General features: G+C 28.3%; 3 protein-coding genes across 11 annotated transcripts; 1 reads left to right on the top strand and 2 right to left on the bottom strand.

The window, feature by feature from the left end:
* Positions 1–19: 19 nt before the first annotated feature.
* On the bottom strand, positions 20–1,129 carry LOC124492326 (coiled-coil domain-containing protein 12). Its single transcript, XM_075733476.1, has 5 exons — positions 883–1,129; positions 728–804; positions 589–653; positions 378–489; positions 20–235 (listed from the first exon to the last, which is right to left on the bottom strand). Exons 1-5 carry the CDS (start codon positions 1,029–1,031, stop codon positions 129–131), a joined length of 510 nt encoding a protein of 169 aa, XP_075589591.1. The 5' UTR covers positions 1,032–1,129; the 3' UTR covers positions 20–128.
* Positions 1,130–1,361: 232 nt separating this feature from the next.
* LOC124492324 (uncharacterized) lies at positions 1,362–8,862 on the top strand. Of its 9 annotated transcripts, none has more exons than XM_075733461.1 (11): positions 1,364–1,663; positions 1,755–2,007; positions 2,174–3,103; positions 3,331–3,732; positions 3,792–4,664; positions 4,801–5,298; positions 5,387–6,145; positions 6,218–7,113; positions 7,180–7,323; positions 7,396–7,563; positions 7,646–8,862. In XM_075733461.1, the coding sequence occupies exons 6-11, from the start codon at positions 5,079–5,081 to the stop codon at positions 7,784–7,786; spliced, it is 2,328 nt and encodes a 775-aa protein (XP_075589576.1). In that variant the 5' UTR covers positions 1,364–1,663; positions 1,755–2,007; positions 2,174–3,103; positions 3,331–3,732; positions 3,792–4,664; positions 4,801–5,078; the 3' UTR covers positions 7,787–8,862. The 9 variants fall into 9 exon arrangements, with proteins under 9 accessions (XP_075589561.1, XP_075589576.1, XP_075589555.1 ...); XM_075733440.1 differs by having other exon boundaries at positions 4,801–5,307; XM_075733446.1 differs by lacking the exon at positions 2,174–3,103 and having other exon boundaries at positions 1,362–1,663; positions 4,801–5,307.
* Positions 8,863–10,151: 1,289 nt separating this feature from the next.
* On the bottom strand, positions 10,152–12,743 carry LOC124492330 (uncharacterized). Its single transcript, XM_075733418.1, has 4 exons — positions 11,326–12,743; positions 10,915–11,238; positions 10,683–10,817; positions 10,152–10,606 (listed from the first exon to the last, which is right to left on the bottom strand). Exons 1-4 carry the CDS (start codon positions 12,565–12,567, stop codon positions 10,526–10,528), a joined length of 1,782 nt encoding a protein of 593 aa, XP_075589533.1. The 5' UTR covers positions 12,568–12,743; the 3' UTR covers positions 10,152–10,525.
* Between the last annotated feature and the right edge of the window lie 1,502 nt (positions 12,744–14,245).

Genomic DNA, 14,245 nt, shown 5'->3' with positions numbered 1-14,245 from the left:
TTGAAAAAAAATTTGATTTGTCATTGAATTTTTCTTTTTATTTTCAGGGAATTCAAATGAATTTATTTTTTTAATTTATATACATCGAAAATGAATATGAATAGGAAAAAATTCAATGGTTTTACCCATCAATCGTCAATATCATCATCGGCTAAATCTATATTTCGATTAGCTGATTCCAGATCTTCAGTTGCTTGATCAAGATCTTCAATTTTACTCGATTTTAATCGGATTCCTAGTTTTTTTTTGACAAATGAAATAAAAAAAAACAAAAACAAATCAATAACAATGACAAGCTAAAATTTATGGATGGCAAAAAAAAGTCTTATGATTTTTGTGACCGCCATCAACAACAACAACAACAACAAAAAACATACTGATTAATTCAGCAATGGCAATCTGTGTTTTTCTTTCCAGTTTATCCAATTTTTTCGCTATATTCCTTTTTAGATCCCAATCAATTTTTTTCGGTGCCAACTTTGTCAAATCCTATTGTTGTTTGTTTGTTTCAAAAAAACAGAAAAGATAAACAACAATGACAGGTAAAAAAAAAAGTTTGAAATCAATTGTATTAAATGATAAACTTACAATGTCATCAACAAGTGCATCATTTGATTTGGCAATTTCCAATTCATCTGTTAATTGATCTTTGACTATTTATTTTTACCAAATGGAAAGAAAAATTCAATCAATCAATGTTTTCTAGAATCTAGATCAATAATCATACCATTTTCAGGTCTTGCTTTTGGCAATGAATTTTCCTTTAAACTTTCATCAGATGGATTATAATTACGAAATTTTGGTCTATTTTGACAATGTAGAAAATTAACAATGATTAACAGGGTGAAAAATTTTTCAAAAACAATAAAAAAAAAAATTTACTTGGGCAATTGTATCGAATTTTTTGCATTCGATTCTGATTGATTTGTTTCGGAATTTTTACGTTTATTTCGTAGTTCATCAAGACGTTGTTTACGTTTCAATGCTTCCTCTTCCATCGATCCAATCATTGATTCTTCTGTATCAGACATTATTCAGAATTTTTTTTTCCAGACAAAAACTAAATTCAAACTTTTTTTCAAAAAAAAAAAAAAAAATAAAACACCAAAATCATTTAATAATCGTGAGTGATATAATTCATAGAGTACGTAACACAATGATGAAATAACCAAAAAAAAAAGAAAAAATTCAATGTTTTTACCTTTGAACTTTTAACCACACACAAACACACAAGTAAAAAAAAGCGGGACCATGACCTTGTATTGAATATCAACAAGCCGGCCAATTAATTTGTTTTTGGTCAATTTTTTAATTCAAATTTGATAAATCGCTATTTATATATATAAAAAGTGGAAATGGTCATCATTATTGCGCGCGCGTTCGATGAGTTTATACACACACTAAATTAAGTTGTTCGTGTGTTGTTTATGTTTTCATCTTGCAAAAAAAATTTTTTTTATTTTCAATGAATTTTTCTCCAATATATTTGGCTCGATTTGGAATTTTCATTATGTGTGTGTGTTGTTGTTGTTGCTATTGAAAGTGTTTTTCTTTCTTTTTGTTTGCATACTATATAGATTTGTCCTTGTCCAGTATTTTCTAGGATTCGGTTTTTTTTCGAAACGAACAAAAGCATCAAGGAATTCAAAGTATATTAAATTTTGTAAGTGAATTGATTTGATTTACATTAACAACATGCAATAAACAACATTTTTTTTTGACGTATTTTTTTTATCATCACGACGATTATCCAGCCAACCGGTATTATTATTTGTTGGTTTATTATTATTTTAATTAACCAACAACAAAAAAAAATTATTCATTCCATTATCAACGTCATCATCATCATCATCATCATCATTGTTATTATTGCAGAAAATTATCGTATTCAATGACAAGGATTTAATTTATTTTTATCATCAACTTATTATCAAAACTTGTCAATTTTTATTTTGTCCTTTAATTTTATCAATAATCGCTGGCTATAATTCTTTTTTTTTTCTTTAGGTAAGTTTGATGATACCGGTTCTTTGAAAATGAAAATAATTCAAACACACACACACACATCCACTTTCATTTGTTGTGCATTACAATATTGTATATGTGTTTATTTTGTCTGTTTGCCAATTTGGCATCGAAATAATATATTTTCAAAAAATTTTTTTTTCATTAGTTTCCGGATTTGTGCAAAAAAAATGCCAAAACTTTAACAAAGTATCAAACAAACAAAAAAATGTTTTGTCTATGGACCTAGCGTTTTACGTTGGTTACAAAATTCATAATAAAACTTCAACTTGAATTGGCCATTTTTATTTTCTCATAACAAATCTACATTAAGCTTGATTAATGAACACATTTGTTTATTTGTTTTCAATACTGAATATCCCTGAATATATTCGAATTTCATGGCTAAACATTCCTATCATATGTTCATCATCATCGCCATCGTCATCGTCATTGATTCATTCATTCAATACAAACACACACAAACCACATACCAGACACATATAAAACGTACATTTTTTTTTATATTTAAATTTTATCATTTAACCTTTCCTCTTGTTGCAACATCATCATTTATCTAAGAATAGAAACTAAATGATGATGATGATGCTTGTATCCAATGATTTAGTAGTAGTAGTAGTAGTTGTTACCATAATTAGTTGCTTCGTGATGATGATGATGTATTCGTAAACTCTGCTGTTTGCATTTTTTTTTTTTGTTGATGTTGCTAGTGTTATTGTTATTTTTATGGCATTTTTTTATAACAATTGCGATTTGTGTGTATATATATAAACACAATACATCGATTTTTCTATTCTATCTCTCATTACATTCGATTCGAATGAACCGGCATTAAAAAGTTGTTATAGTCATATATTATTATAGTTTGTTTGTTTTTGTCTTTTGTTTTTTTTTCATTCGATTGATGTTTTCCGATCAATTGATTCAATGATTCATAAACATATCGAATCGTGTAATGAGTAATAATAATAACGAATATGCAAATCAAAAATCAATCAATCGAATTGATTTTCATAGGTTTTTTTTTTACCCATGGTTTTCCAAAAACTCACCACCACAACACTCGATGTATTAAAAGGTTTGATTATTTTTTTTGTTTTCAGTGTCATTGATCTATTCCGTTTTTTTGTCGGTTTGTCGGTTTTTTTTTATTGTTCACTGGTCACATTGCATGGTGATACAATGATACTGAGGTCATAATCATCATTATGATTATTATCATTTTGATTTTTTTTGTGTGTGTTTCGATTCATTGATTATTATGATTTTTTTTTTATTGATGTTTTCTTTTTTTTTCATTTACAGATTTATCAATCAACCGTAAACCGTGTTTAGTGTCAACTAGAAACGATTAAATTATTAATATATTTATTAAACGCCCTCGGATTTTTACATTTTTTTTAATTCGTCCGCCCATCTATATTTTGTGTTTATAAACCGATAATAGTTTTTTTTTGTTTAGTGAAAATTTCAAAAAGTAAAATCCAACAACAAACACATAAAATTTCATCACATAATAAATATATATTGAAAATCGGTTCAAAATGTAAACTAATCGAATGTTTTTCTGATTAATTTCTGGCCTATACTATGTCAAAATAGTTGGGGCCTATTTTGCCAAATGATAATTTTAATTCAAAAAAAAAATTACATTTTTTGGTTCATCTTTGTGGTGGTATTTGAATAAATGACCAGAACAAAAGCGAGGTATGTAAAATTTTGATTATTTCAAAAACAAATTTTTCATTTTAATTCATTTGTTTCAGGTTAAACAGTTGGCATATATATTCGTGTGTTTTGTTTGACATTTAAAAAAAATCTGGATAATTGAATTTGGTTTTTAGACTAAATTTTCTCATTGAAAATTTAAAATTCATTCATTCGACCACCATAGACATTCTTCAATACAGAGTATTCATTTCTATTCATCTACAGTGAGACTATCTATAGCTTGAAAACAAAAATAAAACACAAGTGGTAATCATGGTTTCATCATCTTCATTGAAATTTCAATATCGACAACAACAACAATATATTGATGATAAATTTAAAAGTTATAATAATCATCATCATCATGGAATCATCATTATGATTAATAATCAAAAATTTTGTTCATCACAAATTGTTGATCCAATATCAAAATATGGCGCAAAAACATTAACATTTCTTTATCATGGGTGTATAAATTTGATGCTTATTCTGTTATTAGTGACTAAACATAAACCTTTATTATAACAGCAACAACAACAACAATAATAACAACAACAACAACAAAACTACAAAAGTGTGATGTTTATTTTTTTTTTGTAATAACAGTGTTGTGTTGTCTGTGTGTGTGTCACACACGAAGCAAGTATAAAAAAAAGTGCTCTTCCGTTTTCTTTGTTTTTTTTTGTTGTTGTTGTTTGTTTGTGTTTTATAGAATAATTTTTATATTTTTTTGCAATCTTGGCGGCTAAATTGATTTTGAAATCAAATATTTATCATCATCATCATTATTCGTTTTTTTTCTGCATTTAATCGTCATCAAAGGAAAAAAAATTTGATTATTTATCAATCACTTTGACCATATAACGTCGTTATAATATTATCATTTGGTGTTTTGAATATCTGGTTTCAAGATATTTCACACGTCCAGAGTAAGTGTGTGTGTGTGTGTGTGTATGGTATTTACATTTGCTTTTTTATAGTATTTCATCATCGAAATTTATCTTGTACTTTTTTTCTGTTGTTGTTGTTTTTTTTTGTTGTGTATTTTCTATCGATTACTAATAGGTTTTAATCTTCTGATCTTGGCCTGGTTTTTCTTTACCATCGTCGTCATCATAATCATCATCATAATTATAATAACTGATATTGAGTCATCTCAGATTGGTTTCTCAAAATTTTTTTTTCTCAAAAACAAAATAAAAATAAAGAATTTACCATTGAAAATAAAGAAAAAAAAATAATTTATTTTCCATAAAATTTGATTGTGAATTCATATTAAATTCGAATATATAAAACTATCAACAAACAACAAATATAAAAAAAACAACGAAAAACAGAATCAAATGGCGGCTGCTATTAAACGTCAACAATCGAGACGACGTCTTGCCGCAATAACATTTTTATCGAATATTTCATTGGATGGTTCACATCGTGATACTAATCTTGGTGTTATATTCAATTTGAATCTGCATCATCATCATCATCATCATAATCATCATGATGAATATTCATCAGCAAATGAAACAAATGGACAATTACAACAACACCAACATCAACAATCCAGTAATTTTTGTAATATCAATATCAAAAATTTTAATTTATTTCAGTTTTTTTAATAAAAATAATTTTTTTTCTTCAAAATCATACCTAGGTAATGATGACAATAATAAAGTCTTTAGTGATGGCGGTGGTGACAGAATATTTGCATCCAAATCCAATACAATCGATGTATCGGAAAAAGAAAATATCAACTGGAATGTATCATCATCAATTGATTCAACGGCCACACAAATAATGAATGTTGATAATGATCATCATCAACATCAACATCAACATCATAATTTGTATAAAAATAATAATCGTTCATTAAGTATTGATGAAACCGATTCTATACGCAATTTTGGTAATCAAAAGTATTCGTATTCAATAAATTCCGTTGCATCTTCATTTTCATCGGATAATTCATCACCTGGAATTAATGTTAACAATAATAATAATAATAATGTTAATGTTAATATTAATAATCAATTATCTAACCATAATCATGTTGAACCACATTCAGCTGATATAGTATTACCATGTTCATCATTATCATCATCATCGAATAAAAATGGTGGCAACGAACAAATCTGTTTTGGTTGTACACGATGTATAACAACAGTGGCGACAACCAACAACAATCGAATTCATTGTTCAACAATGTTATCTCGTTCGATTGAAGAAACATCATCAGCATCACATCAACACAATCAACGTCGTTTAATTAAAACAACAGAATTGAGTACAGCTAGTACGGGAAGCACAAAAAGTAGTTTAAATGATTCATCAGAGAATGAGAATAATGAAATGAATAACACAAATGGTGGCGGCAAACATTGTAAAATTAATTATGGTAGCATGGAAAATTTAGGTAATGTTTGAATGAATTAATTTTTAAAAAAATTTTTTTTTTCTCATAAAAATGTTTTTCCTCAACATATAGGAATGAAATTTACTGGTAACCTAAATCGTATACGTACAACATCATTTGGTTCACATAAATCCATTAGTTCAACATCTCATCATCGTCTTTGTAATCGGCCATATCATGATGCGACATGTTGTGTGAATAAAAAAAATCCACACGATCTTTCTACTGGTAGAAATTATGTATTTATTACAACGAAAACAAGACAACCAGTATCGGTATTTTCATCTATACCGATTAATAATAAACGTAATTCTCATCATTATCATTCATCGCGAACGGATTCAATATCTACGACAAAAGAACATCATAGTTTTAATTCAAGTAGTAAACGTAGTACAAGACATATTTCAGGTAGTCGTCAATTATCAACAATTACTGATGGTGAATCATGTAATTTATTAATGGGTGTTATTGATGAACAATTGGGTTTAGATACTATTGAAGAAGAAATTTCATTCAGTCCTTTACTCGGACCGAATAATAAGAAATTCAAACCGAATAACATATCTGAAGCGATTGCTTTTAACAATTCGATTGTAATGAATCGTTGTTTAGCAGCATCATCAACATCTACATCATCAAGAAACAATCATCATTACGATTCATTTGGTACAACGACTACACTGACGACCAATGGAATGACAAGTCCAATGATATTGGGAACAAGTCCAATTAATTCAAATAATTGCATCAATAATCACAATAATAATAATAATGATCAGGGATCAAGCTTGCCAAATACGCCGGAATTTCCTTTGAAAATTGATTATTCAACCGTAAATTGGCCTTATTTTGCAACAGCTTCACCACAATGTTTGAAAGAATTAGTCTATCATCCTAATTTGTTGGATGATCCGGAATTGATTGCTGGAAAGCATTCCACATTATTGGCATTTCCATCGTTTGTGGTATGTTTTTTTTTATTCCATTCCCGGATGTTCATTTGTGTTGATATAATAATTTTTATTCTTTAGACTTCAATCATTGATTATGTGAAACCACAAGATCTGAAAAAAGAATTGAATGATAAATTTCGTGAACGATTTCCGCATATACAATTAACATTGAGCAAATTAAGATCAATCAAAAAGGAGATGTGTAAAATTGCCCGAAATGAGGTATTTGGCGAAATGTTATTTTTTTGAATTTTTTTTTCTCATAACTTTTTCTTTCTTGTTATCAATTCATAGTGTGGATTAGATTTTCTAACAATCGCACAGGCATATGTTTATTTTGAGAAATTAATCCTAAAATTGCTGATCACCAAACAGAATCGTAAATTATGTGCCGGAGCTTGTTTAGTGTTGTCGGCCAAATTGAATGATGTCAAAGGAGCCGATTTAAAACTTTTGATCGAGGTTAGTTTTTTTTGTTGTGTGTTTAATATCATTCATTTTGATGTCAAAAATTGTTTTTTGTTCTTATTAATATGCAATTTAGAAAATTGAATCTGGTTTTCGATTGAATCGTAAAGAATTGCTGAATACAGAATTTGGTGTTTTGGTTGCTTTGGAATTTTGTTTACTATTACCAACATGGCAAATTCAACCACATTATCAACGATTAATGTATGAATCTTGATGATATGATGATTTTTATAAACAAAAACAAAATCAATCATCAATCATTGTTGGATTACCGTCAATAGAATTTAATTTGTTAATCTGTCAAGCATTTGTCACGCACAAACACACACACACACACAGACATACAGACAAGCAATGAGAAAAAAAAGAACATTTATATTTCCATGTTATTAATGTTTAACAAACAAATTTTATTTCTTTAACATTTCATTTTCATTTTCATTTTCAATTCCAAGAAAAAAACATTTCGTTACAACAGCAACAGCAACAACAAGACACGAAGAATTTGAAATATTCACAATTTTTCTTCTGAGAAAACAATTCATCATTTCAAGCAAAACAAACAATCATCGTCATAAATATCTACTTTGATCAGCAAAATAGAAAAAAAACTAAAACAAAAAAAATCCTCCTTTTAAAACTTTTTTTATTTTCATTTGATTTCAACACACTTTAATTCTCGATTCATTCAATCGATTTTTTTTTTGCTGATTCCGTTGAATTTTTTATTTTTTTTGAATCTGAATTCTGTATTCAGCAACGATTTACCTTTATTATATTTATTTATTATTCGTCGTATATCTGTCTTATCATTGATTTTGTGATTGCCCATAGCACTCACCATACACACACACACACACACACACACAAAACAAATAACACAAAAATCTCTATTCTATCTCTACGGAACATATTTTTGACCTGATTGAATTTGTTGTTGATTTGATTTATTTTTTTTCTGTCTTTCTCGATGTTTGTATGTGTGTTTGTGTGTGTCACCTTGTAACTTTTTCTTATTTTTTTTCTACGAGGAAAAAAAATGTGTCAATGATTCATTGATGAAAACTTTTATCCAGTGTTATTTTTGGCTTGTTATTTTATTTATTTTTTTTTTATTTTTTGTTTTTTTTTCGTTACTTAAAATTATATAGTCTAGGCTTTCAATTTATTCATTCATTCATTCATTCATTTCACTATCTATTTGCTATTGTCCGAAATGTAAGACAACGACACATACACACACACACAAATCTAAACAGAATATAAAAATAAAGCTACAAACTTTTCAAGTCTTTTCTCATTGACATTTTCTTCGGGTTTTTCATTCATTCATTCAAGATTGGCAAGAATCGACCACGACACAATCATTCTAATTGAATTATATTTTTTTTTTCATTGGTCGACCAATCAAACTGGAGAACGAGTGGAACGAAAAAAAAAAAATAGAAATGCTAATTCATCAGAATCGATATTGGAGAGTCATTTTTTTTCTTCATTTTTGGCCATAACTAAAAATCTTGAAAATGGGAAAAAAAACTTTTTTTTCCTGTTCGTTCTTTTTTCCCAATAATTTGAAGTGTCCACTTATTCTTGGGGGCCAATAATAATAATAATATCTTATGGTTGTTGTAGTTGTAGAATAATTGAGGATATGATTTGATTTATGGATGGATCGTTGTCATTGATCTTTTTTTTCATTACATTCGATGGTCATTGATGATGATGATGATGATGCTTTAAATTCTCATGAGAATGGCAATCGAAATGTTTGGTTTGTTTCTGTGCAGATTGGTCGATCCACAAATGTTGTGTGTTTATTCGAATATTTTCTTTCGTTTTATTTCTTTCGTTTTTTTATCACTTTAATTGCCATTTAGAAAAACAAAGCGAAAAAATTAAATGAACAGAAAAAAAAGATTTCATTTCCAATTTTGTTTTTTATTGTCATCATGGTAAGAAAAAGAAGAAAAAAAGATTTCATCGTTTTTTTTTCTTTAGTTTCAATACACGTAATGGCAAATTATCATTGCCATCAATCCGTTCATCCATCTACCCACTACCTATCATCTACCGTCAATATAATCATCATTTAAACAACTTTATTATTGACTATTGTGTTGGTGGTGGTTGTGTGTCTTGAATTAATTTCTTTGTTCTTTATTTTTTTTTTTTTATTTTGTCGGTCAGCTTTTTTTTAGTTTTATTTCTGATGTGTTTGTGTTTTTAATTAGCTTTTGTTTCGATATTTGTGCATTGTGTGTGTGTGTGTGTTATATATATGTGTGGTCATTAAATAGAAAAGCAACCAACAATTCTTAAATGTGTGACCACCATATAATGGCCACCATTCTTTTGTTTTCGTTAAGCAACAAAAAAAAATTCTCAGATGTGCCCAGTATTTTTAATTAAGGGTCAAAACGAAGAATTTGTGTCGATAATGGGTAGTTGTGTGTGTGTGTGTGTGTGTGTGTTTGGAACTATCAAAGAAAAACAACAATTTAATCAACGGGAGAAAAAAAACTAGGAAACGATCATTTTTTTTTATTATTATTTACTCAAATGGAACAATCATCATCATCATCATTGAAATGAATGAATGTTTTTTTTTGTATAAACAACGCGCGCATTTGACCTCTATTTCAAAAAAATTTTTTTCAATTCTTTTTTTTATTTTCATCATCAAAATAAAAAAAAATAACAACAACAACAGAATTATAACACATAATACAAGCACACAACACATTAATGATGATTGTTGATATATTTTGTTGTTGGTGATTGGGGTGGTGGTGGGTAGTATATATATTCATTCAGGAATTTTTGATTTCCTTCCGTCCATGTCTTTAGTCGTCTGATCCATATATGTGTGTGTGTGTGTCATTCATTAAAAAAAAATAAAAGAATTTCGGACCAGCAAAGTAAAGTACCACCACCAGCACCACTACCACCACATTTAAACCAAACGAAACATGTTGAGTAAATCATCATTATAATTACGAGCTAATTCATTGACAATTGACAATAGATTTTTAGTCTAAATTTTTTTTTTCGGATTGAGAAATGAGAAACATATTAGAATATAATATAATCAACTCCAACACACAACTTACCCATAATTTTAAATGATTAAATTTTTTTCTATCCAAATGATAATCAGATTGATCATATTTAGCACGAAGAAAATTTCCACGACGATCATAGAAATTTGTACGTAAATGTTCAGTACGTTTATTCAAATCTTCAACCTACAGAAAAAAAAATACAAATTAGTTATTTATATGATAATTAATTTAATGTGAAATCTTCATTAATTCATTCATGAAAATAAACAAACAAACAAACCTCATTAAATAACATCTGGAATGTATTCTCACGTGTAATTGGATTAAGAAAATTTTCAATATTAAATTTATCATTATTTGATGATGATGATTCTGACATCTCTTCTTTTTGTTTTGGATCCATTGTTGATAATGTTGTCAAAAAATTAATCTTTTTCACATCACCTAATGTTGTTGTCATTTGTTGATGATGATGTTGTTGTTGTTGTTGTTGTTTGGCAATTTTTTTCTTCAATAATCGTTTATTTTGCATTGCAATCAACGATTTAATTATACTACCATATGAATGTTTTAATGTATTTACACCAGAATTTAGTTCATTTATCTATTGAAATAATTAAAAACGAAAACAAAAAAAAATGATAATTAGAATGAGAAAAAACGTGTGTTTGTTTGTTTGTTTTTTTTTCACCTCATCATTTAATGATTCAAATTCAACTTTTGTAATCCTTTCACTAGTACCAATGGTAGGGCTACAGCCTTTTTTCGGTTTCAATTGTTGATTAATAGTTGGTTTAGTTGATTCCAATTGTTCAGATTCGGCTGTTTTCACTTTTATTGTTGTTGTTGTTGTTGTATTGTTGCTTTTTTCTTTCTTTTTACTTGTAGAAACATCATTATCATCATCAGAATCATTTTGTGATTGATCTGAACCAACATCTTCTGTTGATGATGATGCATCATCATCATCATCATCGTCATTATCATTACCATTGGATTCATTAGCTTGTGTTGTTTGTGATTCATTTTCTTGTTCAGATTCATTGCCATGTTTTTCATCATCATTTTTACTCGCTTCATCATCATCATTTTCTTCGTCCTGTTTCTTTTTCTTATCAGATTTTTTTGATTTTTCTTCAACTTTTTCCGTAACCGGTGTGGGTGGTGGTGGTGGTGGTGTCGGCGGTGTTGGTGGTGTGGATTCTTGTTTTGTTGTTGTTGTTGTCGCTGTTGCGATTGTTTCTTCTGTCGTTTTCGGAGGTGTTGGTGGCGTTGCTGTTGATGTTGACATTTCTTTTGCATCATCATAATCAGAAGATGGTTGTTCAATACCGGATGATTCTTCAGATGATTTCGGCGGTTGTTGCTGTTGCTGCTGTTGTTGTTTAGTTTGTGCCGATTGATCTTTCGGTACTTTTGTTGATTTATCTTTTTTACTACTTTTACCACTTTTATTTGTAATTTCTTGTGGTGGTGTTGGTGGTGGTGCTGGTTTTCCTTCAGATTTTTGTTTAACCGTTGTTGTTTCAATAGGTTTAGCTGATCCTGATGATTTTTCCACAGTATCCTGTTGTTTTGTTGATACCATTTTAGGTTTTGGTTTATCCGGTTTTTTCTTTTTTATACTTTCTGTTTTTGATTTCTTATAACTTTTATCTTTTCGATTCTTGATAGAAGCACTATCTTTGGATTTTTTTGTCGAAAAATTTTGTTGATGCTGTTGCTGTTGCTGCTGTTGTTGTTGTTTAATTGTTTTATATTTATCATTATCTTGTTTCGAGTTTTTTGTGCTTTGTTTTTTACTCATATCCGGTTTTGTTGCTGCCGCTACAGTAGTTGTTGCTGTTGGTTGTGTTTTTTTCTTCAAACTTTTATCGGCAACATTTTTTGTATTTCTAGCCATTTTGTTTTTTGTTGAATTCTTATTATTCATAATAATTTTTTTTTTGTTTTTGTTTTCTTTTTCAAATTGAAAATTTTTTTGTTAAAATTATCTTTTGTATTTTCCCGATGATTGTTGATTGCTGGGAAACGAAACGAAACGATGAGCACACACACACAAGGTTGAACAGCAAGTTTTTTTGTATATATGTGGACAGGAATAGGAAAAAAAGGCGACTAGAGAAATAAAACGAACAAAAAAAAATTTAATTTTTTCACTCAAACAAAAAAAAAATAACCAAAACAAGAATCGTTAAAAGTTTACCGTTCAATGTTTTTTAAATAAATTTTCCCATACAATTGTTTTCCGCGTATTCTTATCGAATTATTTTTTTTCTTGTCTTAATCTTATTATTATTATATTGCTGTTGTTGTCGACAATTTCCAAGTTTCGAATTTCATGAAATATATGTCACACGATGATGTTGATGATGATGAATATTTCATTGCCATTGCCATTGCCATCATCATCATTGTAAATCATTTAACGATGATGATGATGAATGTATCATGAAAATTATTCACAAGTGTGTGCGATGTGTTGCCATGTCCATCATCATCATCATCATCATCATGATCTGGTGTGAGAGAAAAATAGAAAAGAATTTTATCTTTAGAAATAAATAAAATCAAATCAAAAAAGAATGGGTAATACCGTCATCATTGTTTTCTATTATATATTTTTTTTGGTTCATTTTAGGCACCCAAAAATAACATTTCTATTCACATGAGATTATTTTGCATTATAGAATGAAAAAATTCGGTCGTCTGGTTTCATCATCATCATCATCATAAAAAAATATAAATGAAATAATACAATGATAAATTTCTCAAGTGTGACAACAACAAAAACAACAACAACAACAACGATGACAACAACAACAACATTCAAGATTTATGGAATCCGATAATGATTTTGATTGTTATTGTTGTTATTATTATTATTGAATTTGAATTTGATTTCACCTCACGAATGATAAAAATTGTTTTAAAATTTGGCATTGTTTTTTTTTTCATATACAACCAAACTAATAAGTTATCTTCATCTTTGAACAGCCCCTTTTGTTAAAATGACAATTCGAATTTTATAAAGAAAAAAATTCCTTTATTTATCCCTCACAAGTTTTCATCATCATCATCATCATCATCATTTTATAGTTATTATTTAAATACATCTTCGAGATGATGAACGTTGAAACTTGTTTGTTTGTTGCATAAATAATAATCATATGGTGATGATGATGATGATGATGATGAACAATTCATGACCTATTCATATATATACGCGAAATATAATTATTCACAATGTGTATTTTTTTTTGATACAGACGCAACGTAATATATGTCATTATAATTATCAGTTTTTTTTAAAAGAATTATAACAAAAAAATCACAAGTGACAATCATAAACACCAGCGAAAAAATGGGTGATGATGACGGTTATTATTATTATTATGGTAATGATAATCTCTCATATTATGTGGGTGAAAAATTCATATTGTCTCGACGACTACGAGGCTATTTGACCTTTGAATATATTGAAAGAATGCTGTGCTTCGTCTGGTTTCGAAAAAAGTTTTTTTCCATTATTTACTTTTGAAAGAAAATTAATGCGAAAGCCAAAAAAAAGAGGATCAATTCAATTGATACATTCGATTGTCTATGATTGG

The sequence above is a fragment of the Dermatophagoides farinae genome, chromosome 1 (assembly GCF_024713945.1).
Source record: "Dermatophagoides farinae isolate YC_2012a chromosome 1, ASM2471394v1, whole genome shotgun sequence".
NCBI lineage: Eukaryota > Metazoa > Arthropoda > Arachnida > Sarcoptiformes > Pyroglyphidae > Dermatophagoides > Dermatophagoides farinae.
The sequence above is the reverse complement of the archived record's forward strand: the minus strand, read 5'-3'. Positions and strand labels throughout refer to the sequence as shown.

Excerpts from the sequence above, each read along its gene's own strand:
- LOC124492326 (XM_075733476.1), bottom strand. The coding sequence starts at position 1,031 with ATGTCTGATACAGAAGAATCAATGATTGGATCGATGGAAGAGGAAGCA. Across the intron at positions 805-882 it reads AATTCGATACAATTGCCCAA|ACCAAAATTTCGTAATTATA; the intron begins GTAAATTTTTTT and ends TTGTCAAAATAG. Across the intron at positions 654-727 it reads AAAAGCAAGACCTGAAAATG|TCAAAGATCAATTAACAGAT; the intron begins GTATGATTATTG and ends AAAAATAAATAG.
- LOC124492324 (XM_075733446.1), top strand. The coding sequence starts at position 5,079 with ATGGCGGCTGCTATTAAACGTCAACAATCGAGACGACGTCTTGCCGCA. Across the intron at positions 5,308-5,386 it reads TCAACAATCCAGTAATTTTT|GTAATGATGACAATAATAAA; the intron begins GTAATATCAATA and ends AATCATACCTAG. Across the intron at positions 7,114-7,179 it reads TGGCATTTCCATCGTTTGTG|ACTTCAATCATTGATTATGT; the intron begins GTATGTTTTTTT and ends TTTATTCTTTAG.
- LOC124492330 (XM_075733418.1), bottom strand. The coding sequence starts at position 12,567 with ATGAATAATAAGAATTCAACAAAAAACAAAATGGCTAGAAATACAAAA. Across the intron at positions 11,239-11,325 it reads TTGAATCATTAAATGATGAG|ATAAATGAACTAAATTCTGG; the intron begins GTGAAAAAAAAA and ends TTATTTCAATAG. Across the intron at positions 10,607-10,682 it reads TTAATCATTTAAAATTATGG|ACTAAAAATCTATTGTCAAT; the intron begins GTAAGTTGTGTG and ends AAAAAAATTTAG.